This window comes from Telopea speciosissima, chromosome 1 (assembly GCF_018873765.1).
Source record: "Telopea speciosissima isolate NSW1024214 ecotype Mountain lineage chromosome 1, Tspe_v1, whole genome shotgun sequence".
In the NCBI taxonomy this organism is placed as follows: domain Eukaryota; kingdom Viridiplantae; phylum Streptophyta; class Magnoliopsida; order Proteales; family Proteaceae; genus Telopea; species Telopea speciosissima.
The window spans coordinates 34,356,825-34,369,975 of record NC_057916.1 but is presented as its reverse complement, the minus strand read 5'-3'; the positions used below and the strand labels follow the sequence as shown (position 1 = coordinate 34,369,975).

The 13,151-nt window shown below is 41.1% G+C and overlaps 1 protein-coding gene across 6 annotated transcripts in view; it reads left to right on the top strand.

The window, feature by feature from the left end:
* LOC122646565 (probable protein phosphatase 2C 51) overlaps positions 1–13,151 on the top strand; it is a 137,026-nt gene that overhangs the window by 38,363 nt on the left and 85,512 nt on the right. For 4 of the 6 annotated variants that reach the window (XM_043840151.1, XM_043840173.1, XM_043840166.1 and 1 more), the window contains exons 3-4: positions 6,967–7,072; positions 7,153–7,294. In XM_043840151.1, coding sequence (XP_043696086.1) covers positions 6,967–7,072; positions 7,153–7,294 — 248 coding nt within the window. The remainder of the gene's footprint in view (positions 1–6,966; positions 7,073–7,152; positions 7,295–13,151) is intronic. The other 2 variants (XM_043840143.1, XM_043840158.1) reach the window with 1 other exon arrangement.

Genomic DNA, 13,151 nt, shown 5'->3' with positions numbered 1-13,151 from the left:
CCTTAGTACTTTTAATGTAATCCTAGATAGGTAGGAGACCTGCTAGGAGTTAGACAACCAGGACCTGTAGAACTGCTGGTTCGATGGGAGCAGAATTGAGGTTTTAGGTCAAGTTTAGGGTTAGGGTAATGGGGATGAGTCTTATATGGTAAAGCTAGGCAGCTTTAGGGAAGTCTAATGAACTAGGTTTTATTGGTTTTGGATGAGTAGAAGTAGTTTAGATGTAATTGGGCAGAATTCTCACGAAAATCACCTTGCATGTGACCTTCTAGAAGGGGAGAAGAATAGTTTCAGGTTTTAGGTTTTTAATGGATCGATGGGTTTTAGTTCGAATGAAATTGGATGGTGGAATTATGCTGGACAGAATGTAGATGGTCTAGGGTTTAATGGATCGATGGGTTTTAATGGTGGATAACAAGGGGAATCGATGGGGATAAATAGGGCTTAGGTTGGAGGATGAGAAGAAGAAGGTTGAATGCTGTAACAATAAACTGCTTACTTGAACACTGATCTTCAATGGCAGTAGCAGCTTTGAAGATGGATAAGAGAGCCTCCCGATCTTAACAGATGCAAGGAGTCGATTGGAGATCCACCAATCCCTTCACCTTGACTTCCCGATCTGAACGGATGCAAGGAGTCAACTAGAGATCCACTAGTTCCTTCACCTTGATATTACTCACAAGGCAACACTCAATAGAGCAAGGCAGCAGCAGCAATGGCAGCAATCGTAAGGCTAATTTTTTATTAATCAAATTCGTGTTCAACACTTGGGCCCCTTATAACCTTATATAAAAGACTCAAAATTAGACTCCTGCACTAAAAAGGAAAGGCCTAACCCATTCCTTAACCTACTAGGTAACTTAAACGGACTAGGAAACTGAAATAGACTCAAAATAGAGTCCTAATCCAGCCCAACTAAACAACTGAAAGATAAACTAATAAAATCACTTAAATTGAACCACTGGTTCAAATCAGCTTTGGACTGGTTCAATTTAAAACATTAAAAACATGAAAATAAACTAAGTATAGGGCTAATCCCGTATGCAACTCATGTACCCCAACTTAGGCCCATAAAAGTGGCCTATTACATAGAAAACCCATGGGATCAAAGGCCCAACATGTATATTGCCCAACCCTAGACTTTTAAAAAAATAAGCCCATTTTGGTGATGAATCTGCATAAACTCTCCCCAGCTTGAAAAAATTTGTCCTCGAATTTTGCAGTGATGAGGGGGAAACAACTTGTGAGTAGCAACTTTAACCGTCCCCAAACAAAATGCCGGTAATGTAGGAATATTAGGAATATAGTCTTCAAGGCGTGGAGCTTTCTCTTCAAAGAACCATGGCGGCAGAACAAACTCTATATGTTCGTTTGCTGAATCAACAACAACTGTGAATGTCCTGTCCATAGAGTCTTCAGTGTTAGCAACCTTCTCATCGAACACTTGAGACACAAGCTCCACCTTTTCAAGAACAATATCTTGAAGGTCATTGCTTTCTGTGGAATGCTCTCAATCAGCTTTTTATCTTCAGCTGTTTCTGCTTTGTCTACTTTGATTTCTTCGATATTGACCACTTCAGTAGAATCTTCTACATGTTGACTTTCCATCTTTGAAGCTATAGGGATTGTCTCTTTCTTTTCATCACAATTCACTGTCACTTCAGCTTTATCTTCAACTTGTGCTCTCTCAATTTCCTTTGGCAATGTAAATTTGTATTCTCTATACATGTCTTCTCTGTGATCTGTGTACCTATCCCTGTCTTCCCTATGCCTTCTATGAGGTTGGTGAACTTGGGATTGGACTTGATATCTGTCCTCATCCATGGCAGATTGCTGTCCCTAGTAGGAGTAACCTGTCGTTGCTCAATCAATTGCAACCTTTCAGTGATAGTCCTCTGTTCAGCTTTAATCTCTTCAAATATAGCCTTTTACTCAGCAGTGATCTTCTGAAAACATCTCGAACATTGCTGCCATAGGATTGGTTGGGGGTAGTAGTGATGGATTCAGTATTGAATTGCCATGTTGATCCATGGCTCTGATACCACTTAATGTAGTCCTAGATAGGTAGGAGACCTACTAGGAGTCAGACAACCATGACCTGTAGAACTGCTGGTTTGATGGGGGCAGAATTGAGGTTTTAGGTCAAATTTAGGGTTAGGTTAGGGTAATGGGGATGAGCCTTATATGGTAAAGCTAGGCAGGTTTAGGGAAGTCTAATGAACTAGGTTTTATTGGTTTTGGATGAGTAGAAGTAGTTTAGATGTAATTGGGCAGAATTCTCACGAAAATCACCTTGCATGTGACCTTCTAGAAGGGTAGAAGAATAGTTGCAGGTTTTAGGTTTTTAATGGATCGATGGATTTTAGTTTGAATGAAATTGGATGGTGGAATTATGCTGGACAGAATGTAGAAGGTCTAGGGTTTAATGGATTGATGGGTTTTAATGGTGGATAACAAGGGGAATCGATGGGGATGGATAGGGCTTTGGTTGGAGGATGAGAAGAAGGTGGTTGAATGCTGTAACAGTAAACTACTTACTTGAAAACTGATTTTCAATGGTAGCAGCAGCAGCTTTGAAGATGGATAAGAGAGCCTTCCGATTTTAATAGATGTAAGGAGTCGATTGGAGATCCACCAATCCCTTCACCTTGACTTCCTGATCTGAACAGATGCAAGGAGTCAACTGTAGGTCCACCAGTTCCTTCACCTTGATATTACTCACAAGGCGACACTCAATAGAGCAAGGCAGCAACAGCAATGGCAGCAAACATTAAGCTAATTTTTTATTAATCAAGTTCGTGTTCAACACTTGGCCCCCTTATGACCTTATATAAAATATTCAAAATTAGACTCCTACACTAAAAAGGAAAGGCCTAACCCATTCCTTAACCTACTAGGTAACTCCTTAATCTACTAGGTAACTTAAACGGACTAGGAAACTGAAAGAGACTCAAAATAGGGTCCTAATCCAGCCCAACTAAACAACTAAAAGATAAACTAATAAAATCACTTAAATTGAACCACTAGTTCAAACCAGCTTTGGACCGGTTCAATTTAAAACATTAGAAACATGAAAATAAACAAAGTATAGGGCTAATCCCGTATGCAACTCATGTACCCCAACTTTAGGCCCATAAAAGTGCCCTATTACATAGAAAACCCGTGGGATCAAAGGCCCAACATGTATATTGCCCAACCCTAGACTTATTCCTAAAGAAATAAGCCCATTTCGGTGATGAATCTGCATCAACTTTTGTTTTGGTTCTTTAATGGAGGGTTCTAACACAATAGTTGCTACGGGGAACGGTGACCGGAGTTGCCTTATTGCTCCTCACCATCACTCCTTTCTTTAAGCTGGACCTACTAAGTTGAATGGAACGAATTACTTAGCTTGGTCTCATGCATGCCTCCTTACCATTCATGGTAATCACTTTTTGGGATATATTACTGGTGACACACCTATGCTCACTGAAACTCCCGCTATGGATAACTGGTTAGCTAATGATGCCCTGAACATGTCGTTCCTTTTGAACTCCATGGAGCCATCCATTGGTTTCAGTTTTGTCCTCCTTAATTCAGCCAAGGAGTTATGGGATGCTGTAAAGCACACTTATGGTCAAAGTCAGCAACTATACCCAAATATATGAAATTCGTCGTCAAACTCAGGAAACTAAACAGAAGGATCTCTCTGAGTCTGCCTATTATTCTGTCCTGGCAACAGTATGGCAACAATTGGATTTCTATCATCCTATTACTATGACTAGCTCAATTGATGTTACTGCATTTGCAAAGGAACATGAAATGGAACGAGTTTATGATTTCCTCACTGACCTTAACCCTGAGTATGATCAGATACGCATTCAAGTTCTAAACAGGAGCTTAGTTGTTATGGCATCTAGGCGACCCAAGGTGTTGGAGAGGGTCCAAAATCAAGGCGACCCCAACTAAGCGACCAAGGCGTCTGGATGCCTAGGCGACGCCTTGACAACTATGAACATGAGTACCTTTCCTACTCTGCTTGAAGCCTATAATATGATTCCATATTTGGGTAGTAAATGATCCCATGCTTCTCACCTATACGCAAACTTCTCCACAAGCCAATAAAAATGCTAGAAACTATATTATTTAGAGCAAAAAAAAAAAAAACACACAGACAAGTAAAAAGCATGACAACCCAGGGACCTAGGCTCTCTAGGTGATGCTCAGAGTCCCAAGGCGCCCGCCTTTTAAGTTAGAATAAGTTTGCGACCTCTTAGCCCTTGGAAATCCTCCCTGATGCTTAGGTGGCGCCTAGGATACGCATTGACAACTATCAACTATGCATCCAAGGACATTATACGTATGCATGTTTGTATGTGCTAAAACTCTTTTTCTTCTTGTACAGAATGAACTGCACAGATTTGTATCATGCTTTGTTCCTCGTTATACTCAAAACTTGTTGTTTTGTTTGATATTGATGCATTTGTCCACATCTGAAGTCTGAACAATGTTTTGGGCACTTTTAGTTAAGAACTGAAAGGGTATGGTTCAAGGATTTGGAAGCTTTAGGGCTTGAATCACATGGGTTAGGGTTTGATACAGTTAGTTGGTGTTTTGAGAAGTGGATGGAGTTTAGATGTTGAAGGGGTGTGGCTGATTAATGGTATTGGTGAATATAGTTCATGTAGTCCTAGATTGGTAGAGGACCAACTAGGAGCCAGACAACCAGGATTTGTTATGAACAACTGAATCTGCTAGGTCAAAAGTAGGGTTTTTGGTGAAATTAGTGTTAGGGTTTGATGTATGGGTTATGTCAAGTTGAGGTAGGGGAGTCTATCAATGAAGGTCCTGAGATGTTTTGGTGGATGGAAGTGTGTAAACTTGAATAGGCAGCAAGTTAGGGTTAGAGTTTCAGGTTTTTGAAAAGAGGAAATTATGGTCTTTTAGGGTTTTGCTGGATAGAAGTTAACCGAACTTGAATGGTTTTCTTAGGAGGGTATGAGGGATAATCAGTCAAATTTGTAGACTGTTCTGATGGTTGGTTTGGACTGTGGGAGTTTTAGGGTTTTGGGAATTGATTTGAGATGAGGGAAATTAGGGTTTCAGTGGTTGGAAGGGGCAGCAAGGGAGATAGAGTTATCCTTATGGGCAGGGGGTGTTGTGGTTGAAGTTTGATAAAGTTTTGATGGCTGGTTAGGTCTGTGGGGGAATTTAGGATATGGGAAGTTTGAAAATAACAAAGGTGAAAACTAGGGTTGGGGTTGTAGAGGATTAGGACTTAGGAGAAGAAGGATGGGGATGTTTCAAACTTACTGTTGTGCAGGGAGTCCTTGGCAGCAACTTGTTTGAATGCAAGAGTTGAATAAAAATTGAATCTTGGACAGAAACTTGAAAGTAGAACTTGAGAGGAACTTCTTGGGTTTCACACTACAGAGTGTTGATTGGATCAAACACCAATCCCACCAGTTTTGATCACACACAAGACAATCTTCAGCAATGAAAAACAAGTTGCATGGCAATTAGCAGCAGCTCAAAAGAGAGAGATTTTTCAAAATGCAGAGGTAATGTGCACCTCCCACGATTTTATTAATATATATAGGTGGCCAATGGCCTTACTCCTATGCAGCCTAGGAGTGTAAATACTCCTAGCCGGCTAACTCTAATATCACCTCCCTTGATTAATTCGTGGGAGGTGTGGACCCAAAGAAAAACAAAATTACATTAAATAAAAAAAAGGGGACTTAAGTCACTTAAATTGAACCACCGGTTCAAACTAGCTTTGGACCGGTTCAATTTAAAACAGTAAAACCTGAAAATAAACCAAGTATAGAGCTAATCCCGTATGCAACCTATGTACCCTTACTTTAGATCCATAAAAGTGACCTATTACATTGAAAACCCATGGGACCATAGGCCCAACATGTATATAACCTAGCCCTAGACTTATTCCCATCAAAATAAGCCTCTTTTGGTGATGTATTTGCATCAATAATGGTTGGTCAGTACATCCCCTCCCTCAAAATAGATAATACAGTGATTGGCTGCATGTGTTAGAGTTATGGGCTTGTTAAATAGGGTGGCATTGGCATAATTAGGGTTTTGAGGTTGGGAAATGAGTCCATTCATCGGATTCGGTGTTTAACAGAATCTACTATTAGAAATACTGAAAATAATAGAAGCAACAGAAGGGGAACAAATCCAATTTACTTGCTGGGACCAGTTAAGAAATCAATGCCAGTGCTTGTAAAAAATTGAACAGATGCTAGATTGTTCGGGCCTGGTGATTGATGTGCTGAAAGATCAGGCACTGTTTTGATGACGAAGATGGAAACAGAAATGGACAAATGAGATGGAATTAAAATACTTGTTTATACATCAAAATGCATATATAGCTCCAATAAGGCATTACATGTCTGCACAATTCGCACTGGAATTAAAAACCAGCCGCAAATAATAATATTCTTCACTAAAAAAGTGTCTAAAATAGAATTTACAAAGGAGGTCTAAACTCTAAAGTATAAATGGAGCATGAACCTCCTGCTCTGCTTATACCCAACTTACATTACAAAGTCAAACAAGAAGTCAAGAGCCAAGAACCAAAAATGAGACCCCAGTATCCCATATAGGAAACAATATAGTAATAAAAGCTAAAACCAGATACTTACCAGGGAAAAGTATAGAACCTAAATTGCTAAAATACTTCATTCTCTAAAAGGAGAAATTATATAAAACAAAAACCAGTAATAAGATATACAAGTTACACTGGGCTCTGCCTAAATTTTGACATCCTCTTCAATTGAGTTTTGGTCCATTGGACCCAAATGTGATTCCATCTGGGCCTGAACTAATTGTGATCCTTCATGACTAATGCTTGGATTGGACAAAGTAGACCTTTGCCTTTTTATGATTTCACCATTTATTGTGGATGACGTAATCTTGAGATTTGATATATTATTCTGTGTAATGTAGCTCATTGTGTTTTCACAGGTCTAAGTGGGTGCTGCCTGAGATTCTTGATAGATCATTTCACATGGAAATCTTGAAGGAGTCACTCTTGAGGGCTATCCATGACATTGATTCCACATTTTCCAAGGCAGGGGTTATTTTTATTTATGGTTTCCTTCACCATTGCTATTTCATTTACTTCATTTTTGGTGCATTAAATAAATGTAGGAAGCTCTCAGAAATAATCTTAAGTCGGGATCTACAGCCACCATTGTTCTTATAGTAGATGGGCAAGTTTTGGTTGCCAATGTTGGAGATTCAAAGGCTTTCCTATGCTCCAAAGAAATTCAGTCTCCTCAAGAAGCTAGAGGTTTGAATTTTTTGCTAAAGATTCAGTGCTTGATAATTTGATGTATGTGCTGATCCATGTTCTCCCACAGTATTAAATTTAATTGTGGAATTTCACTGATCCAAGTTGTCCGAACACTTGTATGATTGACATTCTTAAAAAAAATTGTAAATTAATGAAGTGGTTTTGATGTCTAAGATCAGTACCAACACAACACGATTGCATACAGAGCAAGGTTCAAGAAGTCGTTTTCCGGAGTATTTCGGGAGTTGACCGACTTCTGGTTGAAATTCTGCTAGAGTGGGTTGGTAGGGGTGTAAATTGGTTCGGTCCAAGAGAGTTTTGGTGGTGTTAAGATATACGCAGGGGTGGTTTGTTATGTACCAAGATAGGGGGAGTGCCCCTATTGTGGGAAATCTTAGCCGATAGAGTTTACTTATTGTATTGTTTTATTTCCTTTCCTAGTTAGACTAGGTTGTTTACTTTCCTAGTTAGATTAGATAAGATGTTTTGTCTTTTATTCTACCACAAGCAAGGTTCTAAATCTCGGTTTCGAGGCTGGTTTCGAAACCGAGATTTTCCAGTTTTCGACCGAAACCTGGTATTTTTCTGGGCAAAACTAGACATGTCATGTGCTGTCAAAACTGGTTGTAACTAGGCTGGTTAAAACTAGTCAAACTTGATATTTTTCATTTGAAACTGGTTGAAACCATAGTTGTCATGGCGTCTAGGTGACCCAAGGCGTTGGAGAGGGTCCAAAATCAAGGCAACACCAACAAGGTGCCCAAGGCGACCAAGGTACCTGAACGCCTAGCAGCCTAGGTGACACCTTGACAACTATGGTCGAAACTACCAAAATGTGTGAAATATGGTTGAAAGTGGTTGAAACAGTTAAAGCTTCAATGGATCGATTCTAGTGGAAGATTAAGGAGTTAACAAGAAGCAGGAAGAAGAAGGGAAGAAGAGAAGAAGAGAAGAGAAGAAGAGTTGGGAGAGAATCGGTTGTGTGTTGAGAGATTCTCAACACACATATTACTTCATTAATAAACTCTTCTAAATTACACAGGCCTCCCTAGGGAGGTAAAAGGAAATAAAACAAGAACAAGAAAAATACAACTGTTAGACAATGACAGAACTACCCTTATACAAGATATTCTAACAACTCTAACACTCTCCCTCAAGTTGGAGAATAAATGTCATACATTCCCAGCTTGCACAATAGGGTACTAAACAGACTAGGAGTGAGACCCTTGGTGAAGATATCTGCTACTTGATCACCTGTCTTCGCAAATGGAGTACAAATGCACCCAGAATCCAGCTTCTCTTTAATGAAGTGACGATCAACCTCAATATGCTTGGTTCGATCATGTTGAACCGGATTATGGGCAATGCTTATGGCAGCTTTGTTGTTACAATAAAGTCTCATTGGCCCTTCAGTTGTAAAGCTCAAGTCTTGAAGAAGCCTCTTCAGCCACATAAGCTCACACACTCCATGAGCCATGGCTCTAAACTCGGCTTCTGCACTGGATCTAGCTACAACTGGTTGTTTCTTGCTCCTCCAGGTAACTAGATTACCACCCACAAAGGTACAGTATCCAGAAGTGGATCTCCTATCAGAGACTGAACCAGCCCAATCAGCATCTGTGTAGCCTTCAATCTGCAAATGGTCATGCCTGGCAAATAGAAGACCTTTTCCTGGACAGGATTTTAAATATCTAATGATGCGATACACTGCATCCAGATGTCCACTCCTGGGAGCATGCATGAACTGACTCACCACCCCAACTGCATAGGAGATGTCTGGTCGAGTCAAGGAGAGATAGATTAGTTTCCCAACTAATCTTTGGTACTTACTTGCATCTATAAGAGAAGAGCCACATTCATCACCAAGTTTATGATTCAGATCAATAGGGGAAGTGGCTGGTTTGTACCCCATCATCCCTATCTCTTTTAGAAGATCCAAGACAAATTTCTATGTTGATGACAGTTACAGGAGGAGTAATGGTACAGTTATAGCTCTCATTGTCTATGTTGATGACATCGTGGTAACTGGGAATGATGTTGCTGAGATAAACAGATTGAAGTCTTATCTGGCTAAACAGTTTGAGATCAAAGACCTTGGACTCTTGAAATACTTCTTGGGGATTGAAGTATCTAGATCAAGGAAATGAATCAACATTTGCCAAAGGAAATTTGTCTTGGATCTTCTGAAAGAGACAGGGATGATGGGGTGCAAACTAGCCACTTCCCGCATTGATCCGAATCATAAACTTGGTGATGAATGTGGCTCTTCTCTTATAGATGCAAGTAAGTACCAAAGATTAGTTGGGAAACTAATCTATCTCTCCTTGACTCGACCAGACATCTCCTATGCAGTTGGGGTGGTGAGTCAGTTTATGCATGCTCCCAGGAGTGGACATCTGGATGCAGCGTATCGCATCATTAGATATTTGAAATCTTGTCTAGGAAAAGGTCTTCTATTTGCCAGGTATGACCATTTGCAGATTGAAGGCTACACAGATGCTGATTGGGCTGGTTCAGTCTCTGATAGGAGATCCACTTTTGGATACTGTACCTTTGTGGGTGGCAATCTAGTTACCTGGAGGAGCAAGAAACAACCAGTTGTAGCTAGATCCAGTGTAGAGGCCGAGTTTAGAGCCATGGCTCATGGAGTGTGTGAGCTTATGTGGGTTATTACAGGCTCTCTTCCCTTTTCTCATAGCAATGGGAAGATCTAATTCAGAAGGAGGGGAATTACCTGACTGAGGATGTGGATCCAAAGAGGGGTTTTGGCAGGGTTGCTTATACCATGGTTGCTTCCTTTTTCCCTTCAACAAGCATTCACCCCTTGTGAATACACCATCTTCTTTGAATCTTATTCCCTTGTATTATTTTTTTCTGCTAGCATCACCATCACTACTAGCATCAATATCAACAACACCATCAGCATCAGCATCATCAACAACATCCACTTCTTTGTACTTTCCAATATCAAATAGGAATGGGGAAGTGGAGGTAGGCAAGGGAGATAGAAAGGGAATGACATCAGCATTCTGTTCACTGCTAGTACTCTCCCCCTGAACAGAATGTTGAGGGGAAGAAAAATAAGGGATGGACTCAAAGAAGGTGACATCTTTGGAGAGAAGTCACCTTCGGGAAGGAGGATGGTAGCACTTATACCCTTCGGTTGAATCAGAGTAACCCAAGAAGGTGCACTTGAGAGCTTTGGGATCAAGCTTGGTACGGGCTGATTTGTTGACATGAACATAACAAACACAACCAAAGACTCGTGGAGTCAAGGAGAAAACTGAGGATTGAGGAGAAAGAAGAGCCAGGGGGGACTTGGAGCCAAGGAGTGGAGTGGGCATCCAATTAATAAGAAAGGCAGCGGTAAGAAGTGCATCAGACCAGAAGGTCTTAGGCATATGCATACCAAAGAGAAAACCCCTTGTGACTTCCAGCAAATGGCGGTTTTTGCGCTTAGCTACCCCATCTTGTTGCGGGGTGTCAACACAAGGCAGTTGATGGATGATGCCATTATCGGTAAAGAACTGTTGGAGCCCCCCATACATGTACTCACCCCCTTTATCAGACCTAACAAGTTGGATTCGAGTACCAAACTGAGTACGGATAAGTTGATAAAAATCCTTAAAAGCATCACAAACATCACTCTTTTGTTTCAACAAAATAGTCCAAGTAGACCGAGAATAGTCATCCACAAATGAAACAAAGTAACGAAATCCAGACAAAGAAGTAGTAGGGGAAGGCCCCCAAACATCAGTATGAACAAGAGCAAAAGGTGCAGTAGATCTATTACCACGATAAGGGTAAGAAGTACGACAATGTTTAGTAAAAATACAAGATTCACACTGAAAAACAAAAGATGAAGGGAAAGAAGTAAACAAGTGGGGTAACAGTCTCCTCATAACAACGAAAGAGGGATGGTCCAAATGGTGATGCCAAAGCATAACAGACTCCAAAGTACTACGGTCACTCTAACCACAAACATAAGCTGCAGTAGTAGATTGAGCAGGTAACTGTGGCTCAAGAAGGTAGAGTCCTCCTTTCTCAGTCCCACTGTCAATAACTCTCTTTGTCTCCAAATCCTGAAATACACAATAGGAAGGAAAGAAAGTGATACAACAATGTAAGGATTTGGTGAGATGACTCACAGATAATAGGTTAGTAGCAAAATCAAGAACATGAAGGACAGACTTAAGGAAAATAGAAGGAGTAACTCGCACATTACCCTTACCAGAGACAGAAGAAAGGGAACCACCAGCAACCCTTACTTTGTCCCGGCCAGAGCAAATCGAGTAAGAATCAAAGTACTGTGACATACCAGTCATGTGATCAGAGGCTCCAGAGTCAATGATCCAGGTAGGTGTAGTAGGAGCAGCATATGAGACCTGCAGAGCTGAGGCAGAAGTAGTAGAGCCTCCAGAGATAGAACCAGTAGCAGACCCTCAAAGGTGAGACATCAGTCGATGGAAGGCTGCAATATCATCCTATGAGAGGGAATCAGGAGCCGGTTGGGGTCCAGGTGGGTCAGACTCAGATGTCACAGAGTGAGGCCGAGCTCCCCCTCGCTTGCCTCCACGGGTACTAGATGAACCACCACGCATACCAGGGGCTGTCCATGTAGATCCCAGCACCTGTCTTTGGTGTGTCCAAGCTTGTCACAATGATCACATTTGAATCGCTCACGGTGATCTCCACGAGGTGGCCCTTGGCCTTTCCCCCCACTTTTTCAGTCTCTGTGGGAACTAGAAACAAGAGTAGATCTCTCTGTGGATGGTGCAACATCCATAGTGGTTCTCCTGGTTTCCTCACTTTGCAAGTGGCTGCACACTTCATCCAAAGATGGAAAGGGAGATCTGTCTAAGATTTGCAGGCGAAGAGGCTCATACTCTGGGTTAAGACCACCAAGCAAAATAAGGATACTTTCCTTTTCTTGGCTCTTGTGGACCTTTGCCTGATCATCAGAATTGGACAACTAAAGGTTGTTATAGTGATCATATTCCTCCCACAAGCTAATAACAAAGTTGTAGTACTCTGAGATACTCCTATTACCCTGCTTCATATGGATGATCTTTTGGAGGATTTGATACACCTATGTTGCATCTCCAACTCTGTCAAAAACTTTGGAGACACTGTCCCAGATATCTTTCGCCGTCTCCTTACTCATAAACCTCCTACCTATCTCAGGTTTCATGGAGAATATCAGCCAAGTCATAACAGTGGAGTTCTCAGTCTCCCACTTTAGATAACCTAGATCAGTTGTAGCAGGAGCTGTGATAGACTCAGTAATGTATCCCAACTTTCCCCTACTGCGTAGGGACAACTTCACAGACCAGGACCAATCCAAGTAGTTGGTATTATCCAACTTCACAACAGAGATTTGGGTGTTGGGATTATCAAAGGAAGCCATAGATGGGAACCCACTACTCAAGCTGCCAGTTGTAGTAGGTCCACTGACTTCAGAATCTTGTACAGACACAGTAGACATAATAGGCAAACACTTCAACAATCAACATAGTGTTTTTGCTCAAGTGGGGAGTATACTCAACCCAAACAAAGAAGGCAAACCAATGCACAAATAGTGCTAAATCAACCAAATCACTAGGTTGAGACCAAGCCTAGAAAACAACAGGCATACAGAGAGCAAAAAACAAGCATAACTCAGACCAAATCCTAACAGCCAAGGAACTTCAGTTCGTAACATCCAACAAGTATACCATGAGATGCACACATTCCATTCTCAGCAACAAACAAGCACCCGATGCAAAGCAAGCTTCAAAAAAGGCAAACAAGAAGCGTAAATAGAGTCGCTAATACCTGCAAGAAAAAAAAGGCAAGAAGTCTTCCAATCTTCCAC